The sequence below is a fragment of the Squalius cephalus genome, assembly GCF_949319135.1.
Source record: "Squalius cephalus genome assembly, chromosome: 23".
NCBI lineage: Eukaryota > Metazoa > Chordata > Actinopteri > Cypriniformes > Leuciscidae > Squalius > Squalius cephalus.
The window spans coordinates 23,145,340-23,165,857 of record NC_137144.1 but is presented as its reverse complement, the minus strand read 5'-3'; the positions used below and the strand labels follow the sequence as shown (position 1 = coordinate 23,165,857).

Sequence of the window (20,518 nt, the reverse complement as noted above, 5' to 3'; positions counted from 1 at the left end):
TTTAATAAATATGTAATACAACACTTCCCCCTTTGAGAGTTCTAATAACTCTCACAAAAATACAAATTTAGCCACTTAAAAGTTAATTCTTGTAACTGGTGTAAGTTACAGGCACATAGCAAGTTCATTCTTGTAACTTGTGTAAGTTACAGGCACGTATAACTTATTCTGTGTTGTGTCCTTGATTTACATGAGTGTCATAGTTCTTCTCAAAACCATAACTGTTGACACCTGCAACGCAGGGTGTAAAATGTCATATAAACTACATGATTACACAGAAAACCATGTAGCATAAGAGTGGAAGTCTTGAAAATCCATGGCGCCTGAATAGCTGTGAAGTCTGTTTCCTGTAGAGTCCATTTCCCACGTAGAGTCGCTTTGATGACTCGTCCCTCATGAGGCTTGTTCATGGAAATCTGAGGTGATGCTTTACACCAGGTTTCCGCTTACGAAGACATCAACACTTACCTGTAACACAAGAAAACAAAGAAACGGCAGACCAGCAGTATTCATTCATAGACTTCATTCTTCCATAAGTCATTTGATCGTATAGTGGTTTTACGTCTAAAACTTCTGGTGACCATATAGTTTTTACATATAACTATATTACAGAAAACATTGTGATCGTATAGTGTTTTTTTCTTTTCCTAATCTTAATTGATTTGACACCGATGGACCAGTGTGGATGGACTAAATCAGGAAAGGCCTATGAGGTAGTGTCTTCACCCTGGGTTCACCCCCGAAGCGTTCAGTTCTTCCCAGGGCACCTCACTTGTCCGTGTCCTATTCTGTCCCTGTGTTGTGTACACACTGTACAGTGTGTGAGAAAATTGGCATATTTCCATTCTCCAGTGAAACATCAGTCCTAGTAGGCATCATAACAGAGGATGGTGTCTGATTGTAATGTTTCTGTGGTATAACATTTAAGGCTGTGAGTCTTACTTAATGTCCCCCAAACAAAGGCTGAGACAGTCACTTTCCTTTTGTTCTATTAAACAAAAATAAGTCTTTCATCTTTGTTGTGAGTTACTGGGGAAATTAAGCACTCACAGCCTAAATGGTTAACACTGTATCAAGTTGCCCCACGAGTTTAACGAGGAGGGGAGGGGCTGCTTCAGAATATCAAGCAGGCTAAGCAGAAGCTGATTAACCTTGTTAACTTCTTTAAAGTTCTTTTTGTTTTTCCTACATTCTTTTCCAAAATGTCCGTGCTTGCCACAGTAAGAACAACTGGCTTCTCTAGGACATTTGCGTTTCTGTTTCTCTGAATTGACCTTAACTCTTCGGAGTCTTGGGCTATTTTGGCCGTTTTTGAGTACTTTTTAATTTTTTTATTTTGCGACATAAACAAATGTTTACCATACCAATGTTTGGTATTGTTTTTTTCAGCACAACATCACCTATACGAACAGACAATTATTTTTTCACTTTTATGTACTGTATCAACATACTGGACCCAAAATCACACAAAAAACACAAAATCCGAATAGAAAAATTATAGTTTTTTTACTACAAAAAACACAAACATGCTCAATGAAGCATTTTAAAAGGTTTAAAATGTAAACACAAGTTGTAAATGTCAACATATACAGGTAAAATTCAGATATAATCAAGCTATATACAAAAAAAATATGATTTACAAAAAAAAAGCGAGTGTAGCCATAGGCTTTTTTTTCTCTTTTTAGCTTTGCCACTTTTTAAAAGTTTATGCACACAATTATACAGAGAGCTATATTTAAGGCCTTGCATTCCCAGAGTATGAGGGTTCCCAATTTGTGCAAATACAACATAAAAAAGGTAAAATTGAGATAAAATCTAACTATATACAGCAAAAAGCAGGTGTGGCAATAGGCGTTTTTTTTCTTTTTTGCTTAGAAACTCTACAAAACACTTCATGTTCAATTACACAGACAGCTACATTACAGGGGTTTCCTTCCTTGAGTAAGAGGGGTTCCTAAAAAGTGCAAATATACTATACAAAAGGTAAAATGAACACAAAATCAAACTATATATACAACTATTTACAACGAATATCAGGTGATTTTTTTTTTTGTCTGTGCCACTCCTCAAAACAGTTTCTGTCAACAATGAGACCAAAGACATTCGCTTCATTTTCCTTCCACAAAAAACTACCTAAACTACCTAAACTATCTACACTACTCCTAAACTACTCTCAAAATCTATTCAAACTTTTCCAAAAACTAGCAATAATATCTCTCTCTCTCTCTTTCTTTATATATGTCTCTCTGTCTACTCCGTCAATCTCCCGACTCCCGCGGGCGCCTTTCAATTTCACTTCTTTGCTCAGTTGGCTCCTCCTCCACTCCCTAAACTGTGCAGCCTGAAGAGCAGAGTCAGCAGATTCACACATTTTTCTCCGTTTTGTTTTATGACAAAAACCGACAAAGTTATGAGAATAAATGCAACGCCTGTCGCATCCCATCTTCCGTTCCTTTACGAACGCGTCAATATTTTCAATATTTTTTTATATAAAGTTTAAATTATCATATCTCCGTTTTTACTTGGTCTATCAACACAAAACAAAAAGTAAAATAGAGTTTCAAGCCAGCACTTTCGACAGAAGTGGAAAGCAGCGCTCAACGTGACTTTGTTTTTATGCTTCGACGTCTTAAACTGGTCATGTGATTTGATCACGCTGGCGTGATCGGCGACTCGGAAGAGTTAAAGGATGCTGCTGCAATTTTTACCCTTGCCTTGACATCAGAGTCTCTTTCCCAAGTAGCTAACTTGTCCAAGTTGTTTTGCAGGGTTCTACTGGACCATGTTAATTCTAAGTAAGGCAATGCATTTTTATGTTCTGACAGAAGACCCTGAAACCATGTGCGAACCAAAGGGCCATTATCACCTAACACCTTTTCTGGAGTGTCTGCAATTCCACTGTTCACTGCAGCTGACTGACAGAACCTCTCAGTATATTCACTCACAGTTTCTTCTTTCTCTTGTACACAGCTAGTAACTCTCGACCAATCGATTTTGGGTCCTAAGATATTCTTTAGGATTTTCAAAACACCTTCTCTCAAATCGCCTTTACTGACATGTTGCAGTTCGGAAGTAACAGCAGACTCAATATTGTTGAATTCAGATTCAGTTAGAATTTGTGACATCAGCTGTGTAACTTCCGGCAACGACATGTCGTAAAGATGCATTTTACTGAACAATGCTCTCCTAAACTCAGAAAAATTTATTTGCACTGATGGCAAACTTTCAGCAATTCTCTCAATATCTTTAGGACATAAAGATGTTTTGACTGCTTGTGGCTGCAATATGGGGGTTGCAAATGAAACTGTATCAACACCTTTTCCCTGAGGCTTTTGTCTAGCTACGCACACTTCAACTGCATTTACATCTGCATTGACATTGTCCTCTATTCTATCAAAAGACTGTAAATCAGGATAGCTTTCATCTGACTGTTGGTTTTCTGAGTCACATTTGGTTGAGGCTTTGTTATGGCCCACCTTTGTCTTGAGACAGGACATGTGAGTCTGCAATTGTTTGTTCTGATCGTTTAACTTAGCAATACACTGAGCTTGTTCTTGTGCAATGGTAAGCTAAATTCTCTGTGACAACAGATAATGCCTTTCACATTTTTCTTCCTGATACATGCACCCAACACTTTCTTGCAATCTTCAATTGACCATACTTTGTCTGCATCAATGTCAAATTTCCTTGTTAAATTCAATCTGGCTTGCTCAGTCATTATTGTGTCCATGTGCTCTGATAACAAAGACTTAAACTCATTGTCTGTCCATAAAGGGGTAGCTAATCCAGTTTTCTCATTTGTTGGAATCAGTCTAGCATTCCTTATAACCATTTTGTGAATTTCTTTGTTACCACACAATCAAAAACATTAAAACTTCTCTCTACTGTCTACAATAGAGGGTACACTTGTTAACACAGCTTAACTATTGTTAACTTTCCAAATTACCAACACTTCACACTTAACTTCCCTGCCGACAAGAACAGAGGATCAACAGAAATAACTAGCACGTAAAGCTAATTCTCTGCCTAAAGCAAAGGATACCAACTATTAGCACTTAATGCTAACTTTCTCTAGCTTACAGATAGGTCTTCTCTAGCAAGAGCATACACACAATATTAACATGTAACTGTTAATCTTCCCTGCCAACAACAGAGGATAAATTTAATCTCTAAAAGAAAAACTTTTTTAGAGGCTTATCTTTAGTTAACCAAACTCTACAGCTATTTGTTAACTACTTCTCTGAACGGCGCAGAGGAAAAACAAATTTGTACTGGTCTGCATTGGTTCTTTGAATGGAGTGAAACTCACAGAATCGTTGGTTGTACAAAAAAAAATAGTCTGGAACTCAGTCAGCTTTGTTGAGATCTTTGAGCTTGAAGTTTCAAGATTCAGTCTGGAACTCAGTCAGGCATTGAGATCTTTTTGGAGCTTGAAGTTTTCAAACTGGAGGAAGCTGGAACGATTCAGTCTGGCAATCTTTGTAAGATCTTTTGTTGAGCTTGAAGTTTCAAGATTCAGTTCTTTGAGCTTGAAGTTCTTTGAGTTTCCTTTTTTCTCCATCCGGGTCACGGCACCATCTGTTGTAAAGTTTTCTTTCATCGAAGCAGAGACCAGGAGACAGTTGGGATCACGTTCAACGGAAGTTATTCTTTATTGAGAACTCCGCTGTACGTGGCTGCAGTACTTCCAACATGATCTAAAGTATATAAATTTACATGGTGTCTTATAGGCATTTTAGGAGGAGGGACTTTTGAAGGTGGAGACAAATCAAGACAAAGCATAGGCATGATATGATCAATCAAGTCAAAACCAGTTTGGCAGGTTATCCGGCTTGCTCAAGAGAGACAGAACTAATCAGCATAACACTATTATTCAAATGATCCAATCAGCCTGACGGTATCACCCATATCTTCACATGATCACAGAGACAAAAGCACAGCTGTACATTGAGCTTACTGGGCAGGAAATGCATAAGGACAAAGGGTGAGGGTGAGAGTCTCAGGAATTGACTCATTTAGAGAACAACACTGGAAGGAATCTCTTGATATACTCATCATAACCGCTGCTAAACTTTCTCAGTCTATATTGGAAACTAAATTAAACATTTAATAAAATATGTAATCCAACACTCCAGGAAGTGAATCCCGTCAAACACACTTTAAAAGTACATTACAAGTAAAAACGGTAACACTTTACTTGAAGGGGTGTGCATAAGACTGACATGACACCTTCATAATCATGACATGGCAGATGTCATAAATATGAAGGAGGTTTTATGCATGTTTATGACAACTGTCATTAAGTGTCATTTGCTCAATTATGACATTTTTAATGCAAATATGACATTGTGTGAGATGTCTTTGTTATGGCAACTTGACATTGCTAAGACAACACAACCTGTCATAAATATGTCATAGCAGATTAATTATCAAACTTAAGAAACCACTTAGCTTTATGGGTTAACATTTCATTAAACTGTCATGTGGTTGGTTTTGACATTGGCTGTCATGAAGCCATTATAACATTTTAATGACAAATTAAATTTGTACCACTGTAGTTGAGGTCAAGAAAAACATTCATGACACAGTTATAATGGCCTCATGACAGCCAATGAAAACCAACCACCTGACAATTTAATTAAATGTTAACCCATAAAGCTAAGTGGTTTCTTAAGTTTGATAATTAATCTGCTATGTCATGTTTATGACATTGTAACGAGGTTCAGATGTTATGGGAAGAAGGAGGCGGGAACCGGCGGACATTTAAACATTTAATAATAAAAATAACACAAATACAAAACGAAAGTAAAAGACAGCAGCCCCTCACGGACGACTGCTGTCACAATAAAATAAAACAAAACACAACATAAGTCCAGGCCTGTTCCTCTCTCGTCTCTTCACTGTCGTCGCTCCCCCTTTATGCTTCCGCTCCTCCGTGAGAGATACGAGACCGGTGCGTCGCGCAGGTGTCGCTCATCAGCAATCACGCCACCGGCCTCGTGCCGCCCTCTCACGGCCCTCGGCCACGTCCTGCTCGCCACAGTAATATTTATGACAATTTATGTTGTCTTGGTAATGTCAAGTTGTCATGACAAAGACACTGACAGGTTTTTGATGTATTGGTTTGTCAAGTTGTCATAACAAAGACATCTCAAACAATGTCATATTTGCATTAAAAATGTCATAATTGAGCGAATGACACTTAATGACAGTTGTCATAAACATGCATAAAACCTCCTTCATATTTATGACATCTGCCATGTCATGATTATGAAGGTGTCATGTCAGTCTTATGCACACCCCTTCAAGTAAAGTGTTACCGTAAAAACTGCTAGACTGCTGGGGGAACTATATTTCATTTGGCAAAAATATGTAATGTAAAATGGACATTGGTAAGATTTGCACTTTTGATAGAAGTTATTTTAATGAAAGAAAATGTCAACATGTTTACAGTTTTTGCGAGACACTTTTACTGCTTTAATATTGGTCAATACAGAAAAGATTTTGGATCTGTTTTTGCTAATTTAGACCTAGGTTTTTTTTCATGAAGTATTTTATAAATATAATCAGTCACAAATAGTTTTTTTTTTTGTTTTCTTTCAATCTGGTAAATGAATGTAAATATAATACAGTCATGTATTTGCTGGTGCTAATATCCACCAGTGCATTGATAACACTTTCCCAGGTGTGAACACACAAGAGAGAGATTTATTCACGGGTTTTGAGGCCAGTTTAATTATTTTTAAAGAATATACTTTCTGAAAACATTATTCTGAAGCTATTTGTAATTTGTCTTGCTTACTCTGTGTGTTCTGAGACTTTTTATTTTCTCCATAATTCATAATTATTGTCCATCAATAACTTTTGTTCAACTCTGATTTAAGAGATATATTAATGTGAGATACACTTATGCCATTTTTAATCAATGATGTGTAGATTGACACTCATACAGATCCAGTAAACTTTATTTCAGTAACCCCTTTTTTCACACAGATAGAGATTACTCAAAAATATTTAAGATGTCACCCATCTTAAGAAGTGTGTTTTGTTCTCTATTTGTTTCAGGTGACGCTCAACATCTCTCAGAGCTGAGGATTGTGTTGATGGGATATAGAAATGCTGGTAAGAGTTCATCAGGAAACACCATCCTGGGCAGAGAGGAGTTTGACTTGAAGAGATCTGCTCAGTGTGTGAGGAGACATGGAGAAGTAGCAGACAGACACATCACTGTCATTGAAGCTCCAGGATGGTGGTGGAATCACACTATAGAGAAGAGTCCTGAGATACTGAAACAGGAGATTGTGCTCAGTGTGTCTCTGTGTCCTCCAGGACCACACGCTGTACTACTGATCATACGTGTGGACACTAGATTTAAAGAGACTGAGAGAAAAGCATTGCAGGATCATCTGGATCTTCTCAGTGAGAGAGTCTGGAGTCACACTATAGTGCTGTTCACTTATGGAGATTATCTGTCAGACACATCTATAGAGCAGCACATTGAGAGTGAAGGACAGGATCTCCAGCGGCTGCTGGACAAATGTGGGAACAGGTTTCATGTTCTCAACAATCTCAACAGGAGAGACGACACTCAGATCAAGGAGCTGCTGGAGAAGATTGAGGAGACAGTGGCACAAAACAACGGCCGCCATTTTGAAATAGATGGTAGAAAGGAAGCAGAACGATTGGACAAATGGAAAGAAGACATCAGATTACAGACTAGTGAGTGAAATCATAAAATTGTGTCAATATTATCAATACACAGTCTCATTTTTCCTCCTCATTGTTCTACAGCTCTTTAGATGCAGGTTTCAATAGTTTATAGTGTTCAGGACCAACGCTAACATTTAATAACACCTTTAACGGAAACAATCTTTATTTTCTTTCATTTCCCACCCTGATACTGACCAGGTTCAACCCTGTTTATCTTCATTAGGAAACCAGTGTCTGTCAAATGCATTACTGATCTGCTCTCTGCTTTCATTATTATAGTGAGTGGAGCTGAAGGATCTGATTCAAGGTCTGTGGGAAGTTCTGGTTATAGTTCATTCAGATCACGATCAGGAGCAGACTCAGTTTTCAGTTCATCACGATCCAGAGATTCTTCTCACACAAGTTACGAGTCAGGAGCCATAAAACGATATAACAGCATGGAATTTACACCACCAAATAGTGAGTATCTTTTGTTTATTTATTTATTTATTTATTTTCACTTTCGTCTCCTGTGACTTTTTATTTATTTAATCATTACAGCAAGAGATCTGTTTTGTTGAGAAAATATTTATATTTAGCCTACATTATCCTACATTTGTTACCACATGTTTTCCCTATTTGGACCCTTTACCTTTTTCTGAATGTTTTGTGAATATTGTGATGGATAAATTTGCAGCAGTTTTCCCTTATCGTGTTCTTGTTGTTGCTGTTTTTAAATTTACTTGTAAAAATGTTTTGTAAAAGGTTTGCATTTATTGATATGAAATAAACAAGAAAAAATTTAATATATGCAATTTATGGTGATCAGTCTTGTAATAAAGATATTTCATTGATAAAACAGCAACAAAACTTTGAAATCCCATCTGATTAATGAAGAATTGTTATAATATTTTAAAGAGCACCTGATAATGATTACCAATAGGCTATATTATTTTTAGGAACATTGAAAGTGTTAAATGTCAGAATTTTGTTCTGTAACAGTTTTAACCTTTTACTGATTTCACTGTATTTCCCCAGTGAGTGGAGATGAGCGATCGGACACATGGTCTGTGGGAAGTTCTGGTTACAGTTCTGCTAACAGTTCATTCAGATCACGATCAGGAGCAGACAGTGATTCAGTTTTTAGCTCATCACGCTCTAAAGTCTCATCTCACAGTTCAGGATTCGGGTCTTTGAGATCCATCCCGGAGTCTGTGGAACATTCAGGAACCAGACGAACACTTGCTTTGCCCAAGATCTCAACACTTTTCCCAAGAAGATTAAAGCAGCATGATAAGCATGAAGAAGATACTAAGGAGACATGAATACGATTGAATTATTGAAAGATAAATTGTGTCTTTATAATGTGGACATTTATGACATTGGCATCATAATATTTAACTATAAATATTAATTAAACTATAAGGAATGTGCAGTTGTTTTAACCTTAAAGGGGTTATGAACTGAGGTTTTGACATATAAGAGGTCATCATATTATAAGAAAATCCTGTAGTGATATAATACTACAGTAATAATGTAGTGAAAGACCGCCTCTGCAGAAGAAGATAAACTTATAAACCCACTGGCGTTAGTGAGATGAGGAAGAGAGAAGAGCACAGGGTCACTCACTGGACTAAAAATCACACTGATCTGGCCCGATCACAGCAGTGGGCGTTTACATTAAAGCCTCACACAGACACGGTCCTTCAAACAAAACAAATCAGAGGCTAAAATTAGGCTAGGAAAAATGCCTTTCATTTCTATATTATGACAATTTTTGAAGTGAAAATCATACTAACATTATAAGTGCAGCCCAGGGAACATTATGAAACAATAAAACAATGCAGTTGATGAAGCCTTTAAGTGATGTATATTCATTTTATCTATACATTTAAATTTATAGAATCAACATAAGAGAAATAGTGCAGTCTAAATTTTGTTTTTTTGTTGTTGTTGTTTTTTCGCATTTTTTTTTATAGAAAGCAGCTGTTTATGCATTGTATGTCATTAGGAGCTTCTAATGCAACATCTTAAACATCTAGAATTGCTCCTCAAGAGATCTGCATAAGTGACTTGGCTAATTCTTACAGTTACTTCCAATAGAGTCTGATGTTGGCATGTTGATAAATTATTTACTCCTAATAAAGCACAAATATACATTGAACACAAATATTGAGTGATATAGCATTTGGATTCAGACGAATCTGTTTAAAATCATTGTTTCATAATGCATTCTGTGATTACGTTACTTGTGAAGGATGCATGCTTCACTGTCTCAGAATTGGATAAAAATTTGAAAACTTACATGGCATCATATTTTTGTGCTGACTGTTGGGAGAATGAATCATGTTGGTGATGCTGCGTTCACGCCATGTCGTAATTACCATAAATAAAGCTCTGTATGTTTTTGAAATCGAATCGCTCTCGCTGTACTTTGATGTCACACACCGATCGCTCTGCACAGCGCTGCTTCAAGTCGAATACACCTTAAATCTGCAGTGGTCAGGTGGTACAAGTCGTAGCGCTCAGAAAATTATGAGTTTACACATTGTAATTACTAGTTCTACAAGCATGTGAAGGCTTTTTACAGTTCAGAATCGTTACAGTAATTACTAGATGGTATTCTGCGTGTAATTGTTGGGTGTTGATGCCGAAACTATTTAAGATTCTTGTAATACTATGTTAAATAGGTATTAACACATAATATACTCAAAATACAAATTAGTAGACTCCAAAAATTGTATATTTGAGGTTACATTATTAACTGGTGGTTCTATCATAAAGCATGTATAAAATGGTATACCATACAAAAGACACTATAGAAGACTGTAATAATCATACACACAATGTCCTGGAGATATTCATAGCTGGTTTTCCTATGAATTAATGAAATAAATCCTTTTTTTAAAAGAAAGTATGCTTATAATTCATTCTATGGTTAAATATAAAAAACAATTGTGTCTGATTTGTCTATCACTACAGTGCCAAGACTTCAAACTCACCAAAACTTGGGTCAGTATGCAACATTCATAAAATGGCAAATCAATACTGTACACTGTATAATAATATATGAAAGCTCTTTTTATAATATTCAATATATTTCAAATGACAATACTGATTAACTGTTTTTACAACAAACTACTGCACATAAAATATTTAAGATAGTCCAAAAGATCAAGAGAAAAGGTTCCTATCCATTTTCAACCATAAAAGAAGCCTTATTAATATGCTTTACAGCAATATATAATTCAAACACTGTAAAGGTAGCAGACACATTTGAGATATAGAACAACTGAAGTCCTTAACATTACAAACCCACTTTAGCCCCAAAACCCAAAACTTGAAAATACAGTGAAATGTGTTTAAAATTCATCTCTTAAGTGAAATCCTTTACAGTGATACAAGAAGTGTAAACAATCATCCCAGAAAACGTGACTAAATAAATACAATTCAAGGCTTTATTTCAAAATTGATTCTCCAGTATCTGTCCCGTAGGATCCGTGATGACATCACTGGTGTGTTTTACACTCGCGTCAGGAAGCTCAGATTGAGGCTGCTGGGGAGCTGGATGGTCTCGAGGGCCACAGATGAAGGGTTGAAGGGGAAAGTGACTGAGAAAATGATCTTAGCGTCCATCAGTAACTGAGAAGACTCCTTACGATCCTTTAATAAATTCTGTGGAGTGGAGGGAGAAGTGTTTAACCATGAAAAATATCAGACAATATCTGCTTTAAAATACATTTAAAAACATTGAAGAAATGACTCACCTGTACAGACTTTATGAATGATATAGACACTCTCTCCTCAAACTCATTCACTGGTGTGTACAAGCTGAGGATTTTCACAATCTGTCCCAGAGAGACACAGACACAGCACATCAGAACTCAACTCACGGTTTCATTTGGAAGGCTCTATTCATTACACACACACACACACACACACACACACACACACACACACACACACACCTGTTGGGTGGTGAGAGCCGTGCACATGGTGCAGATGGCGTCTGCGTCGTCCTGGCTCTTCTTCTTGATCTGCAGAAGCTGAGCCGCCTGAATCAGAGGCTCCAGAGACTCACGAGCTCCACTGCCCTGAAGATCTTTATCCAGCAACCACTCCTCCAGCTGACACACATTATACCTGATGTGAAGAGGGGAAATAATACATAAAAAAGGTTTGAAATATTAAATAAATATATAAATAAACCAGAGAATTTTTTTAAATTTTATATAAAATATTTGTTGTACAATAAAATTACAGTAGACAATAAAATTATTATGATCAAATGCAAAATTAATAGAAAAACTACAAAAATGATATTCCAGAATTTTAGCATAATCATTTAAAAAAATTATGCAAAAAAAAAAACCTTTTCATTTTGTTAACCTAGCATAAGAATGGTTTGCTAAATTTAAATCATTTAATCTCATTTTTATATTTAATCTCAATCAGATTTTTTTAATTATTAATATAATTTCTTTCAAATTTGACTGAACAAAGTCTAGTGGCCTCTAGTGGTTAGAGTCCAACCGCAGGAATCAATATAATCGACTCCCGGAATCGACTCCATTTGCTCCATATACTTGAAGTCACAACAGGGTCGACAATATAAAAATACAAGATTTCTCTCATTGTTACACACTAAATGTAGGCTATTCTTTTTTTCCAGACACAAACCCTGAAACTACCTTTATATCATGAAAACAAAACACTAGCCAGCGTAGAGACGCATCATTATCTTGATATTATGAAAATCACCATCGTTTCATAGTTGTTGCCAGTACTACCAAATTTTAAAGAGGGAAAAGTCAAAAGAAAAAGCCTTTTGAATATTATTTCAGAGTAAAATAAACGAGAGAGAAGGTAATGCATTCTTTAATGAATTCATCTAAACGGTCGGGTGAGGGCGATAAGCGAACAGTCATCTCTTGTAATAGAGTAAAAAAGCTTCTTGGACAAGATCTGAAAATAACATCTAGTCAAAATACATCTAATAATGAACTCTTATTGTGCTTATTCTTGTTGGCAGTTTTTTTTACTGGTTTTGTTATTAAAGGGGGGTACAATGGTGTTTCATGTATTCAGAGTTGTTTACAGTGTTAAAGAGATAGATTCTCATGCTAAACATGGGCAAAGTTTAAAAAAAATATTTTGGACGAATAACGGAGAATTTCTATGCTGAAAATCTTACTTCCGGGTTGGTACAAGTTTCGGCTGGGTTTTTTTCGATCGTGGATCTAATGACGTAGATAAGAGTGGAACTCCTTATATGAGCATTTCTCTCGGAAAAGCTCGCCCGCGCACACGTCGACTAGAGGAGAGCGAGACCGCGCACATCAACGCGCTTCAACAGGAAATCATCGGCAGCGCTGCATAGGATTTGTTCAAGAATGTCTCCAAAAAAGTGTGTATTTGGATGTGAGGGAAAGCTTACCGTGTTCAGTTTTCTAAAGAACCCAGTGTTACAGGAACAGTGGATGCAGTTTGTTTTTCCGGGGCAGCAACGGAGTGTACCAAGTGCGGTTGTGTGTTCTGGTCGTTTCAGTGACGAATGTTTTATTAACAAGGCTCAGGTCGACGCTGGATTTGCAAATCGTTTGCTATTAAAACGTGGAGCGGTCCCAGTGATAAAAGACCCCATTCATGTAAGTACAACTGGATCAGATTTCTGTCTTTTGCTGGAAATCAAGAACTACCGCTTGACTCTATAGCTCCGCCTCCAGGACTTCGGCTTTTTCCGGAGAGAATCGGAAAGCTGTATTTTTCTTTTCTAAATATAATAAAACTAAACACTTTTTTGAGATATTAAGGATGCAATACTACTCTATAGGTACTCAAGATTAACATGAGATTAGGTGAAACTGTGCATGTTATGTACCCTTTAAGAGTTGAGGAATCGTCTCCTCATCACCCATCAGTACCTGATCTGCAGGCCTTTACTCCAGGAGCACATGTCCTTGCGGAGCAGTAAGTTGTTCAGTGTGACGCAGCAGATGAGGTAGAACTGCTGTTTGATGACCTGTCGGACCAGCTCGGTGTCGTTGCCGTGCTGGAGCAGCGTGTAATAGAAAACATCCAGCTGTTTCAAAATAGACTCCAGCGAGTGACCGCTGTCCTCGGGGAAACTGGACGTGCGCTTCCTCATTCCTGTGGGCTTCACACCCATCACTCCCTGAATGGTCTCCTGCTCCAACATGGCTGGCGCTGGGATGAGGAAAAGAGGGAATGATCAAGAAGAGAACGTATAATAAATATTGAGATCTGTATAACCAGAGCATGCAGAGTTACCAATCATGGGGTGAATAATGTTGTCTATGACCCTGATGAGCTGCTGGTAGATCTGGATGGCTAGATCGCTCAGAACCTGGCAGTACTCAGACAGGTCAAAGTTTGACAGACAGTGTTCGTTTTGACGAGGAGTGTTGTGCTTTGTGTAGCCCTAAAACATGTCAGGAAGAAATTAAATATTAGGTCAGCATTCATATAGCAGTGAATAATTAAATGTATTATAGATAATAAAGAGAAAACCTTCACATGTATGTGAAAGGCACGGTTCCAACCCTTTACTCCTAATATTTGCAGCTAGCTTCAACAGAAAGCTAAATGTTTTACACAACTTTTAGCTATATTGTTTGCATTAGATGCTATATCCTAAAAGTGAAAAACTGTAAAAAGTAAAACTGTACAAGAAACAACACTGTGCCACACAAAAAGTGACAGGTATAGTCAATTCCAATAGTCTGATGTTAGCATGTTGCTACGCTAACAACTCACTCTAATAAAGCACAAAAATACACACAAATATTAGACTTATCAAAATACAGACAGAACTATAGTCCCAGCTAACATTCTGGCAAGGTTCTCTCAAATACAAACAAACATTTTTTTCAGTAACATGAACAAAACATTTGTTTAAAGGTATCTGGTATTTAATAATAATGTTCTAAATATGTAAACATTATACATCGTTTTCTGAAAGGATTTAGTTTTTTTAATGTTACTAATTACTATTTCAGAACATTCAAAAGTAATATTCCCATAATGTCTGCAAAATTATAAAATGGAATGTTCCCTTAACGTTAACAAAGAGGGATCATTCAGAAATAACTTTTTCATAACTTAATGGGAAAGTTAGTAAAATGTTCATAGAATATAGGATATTTTTGTTAGCTGGGGTTATACCTAAAAAACTGCTGCTGACATTTTGAAACAATCTTCATGCCAGGTGTGTGATGATGGCTAAAATGCTTTCTAGGTAGACAGCACACTCGGATATGAAAGACAGACATCATGCCTACCTCTTCTCCGCTGTACTGCTTCAGACAATGTAAGAAGCGACAGGTGTTTGCCAACCAGAAAGAAAAGGTCTCAAAATCTCCCCGTTTCTGTAAAAACAGTCAGTTAATTATTAAAAAGGGTCACAGTATTAATTATCAGATATTTGTTGAAATAATCTGGACAATGTTTTTCATGTAAAGATGTTTCACGGTCATCTCCATGGATATTCCTGCATTTTCTGTCAGTGAGAGTCTCACCTTCAGTACGCTCTTGATGGCGTTGATGGAGGAGTTCATGAGGGTGGAGACCCGCTGGTCATCGTTGGCGTAGTCGGCGTGTCGCAGACACATGAAGAGAATATAAGCAGGCAGGCCTGGGATCAGATTCACCGCCACACCTCGGAGTTTGAGCTCTGGTAGATAAACAGCATGAAAGTTTAAAAAGCATGTCAAAAGACTGAAAGTTTCTCTGTCCAATGGAATACAAACTATAGAGTCAAAGGAAGAGTTCTTCTTTCCTTTTACCTTTGCATTGATGAAGCAAAGTAAAAAAAATCTAACCACGTTTGTGTTTTTTAGTGATATTCTACATGTTTATGATGTTCATATCACCTGTGATGAGTATCTTGAACAGTTTGTTCTCGTCTTCTCTCCTGTACTCCAGCATGCCCTGGAAATCGCTCTCGCCGACCACGTTCCCTGGAGAGGACTGCTCGAAATTTTTTTTTTACATTTTGTCCTGTTTTCCCGTCTGCTCCAACATTTCCTATAATTGACAGAAATCATTTTAATACAGAAGAATATTTGTATGATCATTAATTGTTGTCAGTACATATGTATGTGTCAGTGTGAGTGTGTGCACACCATGTTTTGTTGTGTGAGGCGACTGATCTCGTGCTGCAGGCTTGTACAGAGCCCCTAAAGGGACATGGTGGTGGAAGAATTTATTTTATTTTATTTCTTCCCTCGCAAAACTTTTGCGTTCCAAAACTATATATTATTACCTATATTAACTATATATAAACAATATATTGTTATATATTATATATTTTGTATATTGTTTACACAAAAAAGTGCTTTAAGCCAGTTATTTATATCATTTCCAAACATTCCTTTTTACATTAATTGTAATAATCCAGTGAGGTTTTTGTACAAGGAGTCTGACAGCATCCGGTATGATCTGATCTCACCATCACCGAGTCTGTCTGGGATTACATGAAGAAACAGAAAAAACTGAGACAGACTAAATCCAGAAAACGGTGGAAACGTCTCCAAGACACTTGAAGAAACCTGATCGATGATGGTGAGATCAGATCATACCGGCTGTTTTCAGACTCCTGGTCATACAAAACACATGCAATACTGACACACTACAGCAAAATATATAAATAACTGGCTTAAAATCATTGTTTTACTGAAAATACTAACATGCCTAAGACTTTTGCACAGTACTGTATATAATAAAATATTTTCATGTACTTTCTGTTAATAACGGGACACTGGAGTTGTCAATTGAGTAATGACTTAAGATATATTTTCCTGACACAGTCAAGTCCCCATTCTTCGTAATTGCATAGAATGACAACATCATTTTCATTTAAAACTGTTCCTGTATAAAACATGCCTATGGTTTGTTCAGTAACACTTTACAATAAGGTTCATTAGTTAATATTAGTTAATGTATTTACTATCATGAACTAACAATGAGCAATACATGTTACAGTATTTATTAATCTTTGTTAATGTTAGTTAATAAAAATCCAGCTGTTCATTGTTTGTTCATGTTAGTTCATAGTGCATTAACTAATGTTAACAAATACAACCTTGATTTAATAACGTATTAGTAAATGTTGAAATTAATATCAACTAAGATTAATAAATACTGAAGTTCATTCTTAGTTCATGTTTAACTAAGGTAGTTAACTAATGAACCTTATTGTAAAGTGTTACCGTTTGTTCTTATATATTGTGTATATGATCTATAGAGTCTTTGTAGATTCTTTGTTCCTTATTGTGTAATCGTTTAAAAAAAAAATCTAAACAAACAAAAGTTGAATCTTACAAAAATATGCAAATATGTGTATTTTGAATTGACAGTGCAGGAATATTAGGACTGATTATCTATTAGGCTATGTAAAGGGCTTCCACATGACATTAAAAGCCCCCTGGATTTATTTTCTATTATAATATACATTATAGTTTTAAGGTTATTTTATAAATACCTTTTAATTCTTTTAGTCCAATATTTCCTTTTTTCACATCTATACTGAGACATTTGGTGCATTAGGAACACACTTACAGTATGATGTTCTCGTTCAGATTCCATGTCATCACAATTGCTTGGTCTTCATTTGTTTGTCCAAGTTCATCACCTTCATTCCACTCAACTGTGTCTTCCTCATCATCATCTCCAAAGGTTTCAAATATCTTGTTGTGTTGTGGAGGAATCTGATCGGTCAAGTCAACGAATTCATAGACTCATTGTATATCATGTGAATGCTGTGGACTCTTTGGTTGCTGCACACTTTGATTCTACAATTCATCAGTCTCCTCCTTACTTAAGGTGCTTGTGAGTCTTTGGACATTTGGTGATGAAAGGAAGCTGTGTGAAGTGCTGGGTGTCTCTACTCCTATGGTCTCTAAAGTCATACCACTCTGTGGAACATCCTCCATTCCTCTAGTTCTCTGGTGAACATGCAATATAACATTCAATGATTAACTCAGCCATTCAAGCTAAATTAATGATATTAATAGCCACTCAGCTAAATTAAACACATTTACAACAATTCTGTCACTGTATTTAACCCTTTCACGCATAGTGAACAGTCACTACAGCTGTCACTACAGTGGACAGCTATTAAAAAAGCATTTCTTGAATTTGCACGTTTTTTTATGGCAAAGTTGCACATCAGCCTCTTCATTGGACCCTGGTGCATCATCCAATAAATTGCAACCAAGTGGCAAGCCGTTGTGTTTCGATTTTTTCCCCCTCCAAACCAAGATGGCCAAGGGTCAGTCAGACATGCCAAGTTGCTCCGGAATATCCACCCATTCCTTCTATCCTAGAAGATTCTTGTAGGTAAAAAAGAAATATTGCAGCATCAAGCAATATCTAATGAATCATATCACAGTAAAATTTTCCAAGTTTTGATTTTAGATTGAGAGAAAACTCTGATTAATCACATGTCCACTGTAGTGGACGTCATGCATCAATTGCTATATTTCAGCTACAATTCATAATTATAATGTGAATATTGTTTTTGAAACTTAAAACTTAAAAACTTAATCTGCAGTGACTTTTTAGCGCAATTTTCCACCGGACAAATTGCGCTTGTTAACTCATGATTTCTGTTCTGTGCGTCTGTGCGCACCAATCTTGCACGTCTATCTCCTCCTCAACCAGACCACCTAGAGACTTCGGGTTTTCGGCATTATGTTAAGGAAGGTCTAATCTCGGGAACGCACAAAAAAAATCCAGGAAAAGATTTACTATCTCTTAGTGTTGTGATCCCGTGAGGTGAGAAAATTGCGCTAAAACACTCACTGAGTTTTTATTACTTGTTTTGCTGTAAATAAATGTATTTGTATTATTAGAATGTAATTTTCACTGACATCAAAAAAGTCATGTGATTACATAATGTATGACACTTGTAATGCATTACTTTACTTGATAGATCAAAAAGTAATCTGATTTCATAATGCACGTTATTGTAATGCGTTTTTTACTCATAAAATCAAAAGTAATCTGATTACGTAATGCATGTTACTTGTAATGCGTTTCTTTACTCATAACATCAAAAAGTAATGATTACATAATGCATGTTACTTGTAATGCGTTTCCTTACTCATAACATCAAAAAGTAATCTGATTATGTAATGTGCGTTATTGTAATGCGTTTCTTTACTCATAACATCAAAAAGTAATCTGATTACGTAATGCATGTTACTTATAATGCGTTTCTTTACTCGTTACATCAAAAAGTAATCTGATTAGGTAATGCACATTACTTGTAGTTAATTACTTGTTAGATCAAAAAGTAATCTGATTAGGTAATGCACATTACTTGTAGTTAATTACCTGTTAGATCAAAAAGTAATCTGATTAGGTAATGCATGTTACTTGTAACACATTACTTTACTTGTAACATCAAAAAAGTAATCTGAATGCGTTATGCATGTTACTTGTAATGCGTTACCCCCAACATTGATCATTTCAGATGAGATTGAAAAAACTTATCACTAAGTTTTCTCAGAGGAGGGCTATGATAGAAATATGCAATATGTCCATCTTGAACATAATCAGAATTATCAGCTAATAAGGGTAAATCTCCATACTCTGGTGCACTGGAGGGAACATCTGAGTGGTTTCCACAGTTGTACCTTGACAGGCTGTAGAAAATTCTGATGGAATCACATCCTCATGTTCCGATATCAAAGATACGCGAAGTGCAACTTGTATGAAGTTGTATGAAGCCTTTGCAATATTTTGCAAATATATTTTTTGTATATATTTTATAGTTTTCACATGATTTGATATAATTGTATTGATTAGTTTGTTAAATTCACATACTTTATCTGTTTGATTATTGTCTTATATTTAATACAGTATATCTTCATATAACCATAACCGCATGCTGTCCACTCAAGTGGACATCTGAAGATCTCTTTGAAAAATTTGTCAAAAAAAATAAAATAAAAATCAATTCTTGTTTTTCATGCCCTAAGAGCAATAAAAACATATAGGAAAAAAATCCTGACTGAGGTTATCATAATTCATGCATGAAAGGGTTAAAAATAAACCCAAAATACATTTAAATAACTTAAAGTCAAAGTCTTGTTGATTTTACTAACCTTCCTCTTGGTCTCTCTTTTTGATGAAAGTCCGTCATCCAATAAATGTGAGATTGAATCCTCAGAGTCACTGTCACATCCATGCGATAACAGTTTTTCAGCAGGTCTCTCAGTATCACTGTCTAATCGAAGTGTTGAGTGTTCATTACATTCCTCTTTTTCTCCATCCGATAAAGATTCTACGTCAGAGACAAACCTCCTGTTTAGTGCAAATGTAAGATCTTAACAGTTTGAGTTTTGATTGTTCGTACAGATATCCAACAGTGCTATCCAAGGGTATTTGGTTTCTTTTAAAATCACAAACATGAAAAGTGAAGTATGTTTCTGGACCTTTTGGTGACTGCCCATTTGGGAAAAAAAGGTTCTTTCGCCATTTCCATGATTTGTGAAACAGTTTTCTTTTTTTCAACCATAACATGTGCCACCACCATTACTGGTCCTCACTTGCTGGTATCCATTACGGCAGAAGTGACGCCATCCAATTTCAATTCTTCTTGAGGTTTTTTCTGCAGATACATTTTTGTGTCTTGCCAATACAGTTTTTTTGCTTAGGGAAGACACATGGTTTAACATTCAAAGTTTTACATTTACATTTACATTTAGTCATTTAGCAGACGCTTTTATCCAAAGCGACTTACAAATTAGGACTAAATTAAGCGAGTCATCATGAAGAGGCAAAAACAACAACAACAACGCAA

General features: G+C 36.2%; 2 protein-coding genes across 2 annotated transcripts in view; one reads left to right on the top strand and one right to left on the bottom strand.

Annotated features, from left to right (window-relative positions):
* LOC307151669 (uncharacterized protein) overlaps positions 1–20,518 on the top strand; it is a 125,583-nt gene that overhangs the window by 38,412 nt on the left and 66,653 nt on the right. Inside the window, exons 5-8 of the mRNA XM_079859785.1 lie at positions 7,066–7,719; positions 7,990–8,182; positions 11,185–11,327; positions 13,579–13,659. Coding sequence (XP_079715911.1) covers positions 7,066–7,719; positions 7,990–8,182; positions 11,185–11,327; positions 13,579–13,659 — 1,071 coding nt within the window. The remainder of the gene's footprint in view (positions 1–7,065; positions 7,720–7,989; positions 8,183–11,184; positions 11,328–13,578; positions 13,660–20,518) is intronic.
* LOC307151369 (unconventional myosin-Va-like) lies at positions 10,414–15,648 on the bottom strand. The gene is made up of 8 exons (XM_079859362.1): positions 15,582–15,648; positions 15,228–15,382; positions 14,991–15,077; positions 13,981–14,131; positions 13,614–13,896; positions 11,658–11,832; positions 11,457–11,537; positions 10,414–11,364 (listed from the first exon to the last, which is right to left on the bottom strand). The coding sequence occupies exons 1-8, from the start codon at positions 15,634–15,636 to the stop codon at positions 11,212–11,214; spliced, it is 1,140 nt and encodes a 379-aa protein (XP_079715488.1). The 5' UTR covers positions 15,637–15,648; the 3' UTR covers positions 10,414–11,211.

Excerpts from the sequence above, each read along its gene's own strand:
- LOC307151369 (XM_079859362.1), bottom strand. The coding sequence starts at position 15,636 with ATGCTGGAGTACAGGAGAGAAGACGAGAACAAACTGTTCAAGATACTC. Across the intron at positions 13,897-13,980 it reads CATTATTCACCCCATGATTG|CGCCAGCCATGTTGGAGCAG; the intron begins GTAACTCTGCAT and ends TCCTCATCCCAG. Across the intron at positions 11,538-11,657 it reads CGGCTCTCACCACCCAACAG|ATTGTGAAAATCCTCAGCTT; the intron begins GTGTGTGTGTGT and ends TCTCTGGGACAG.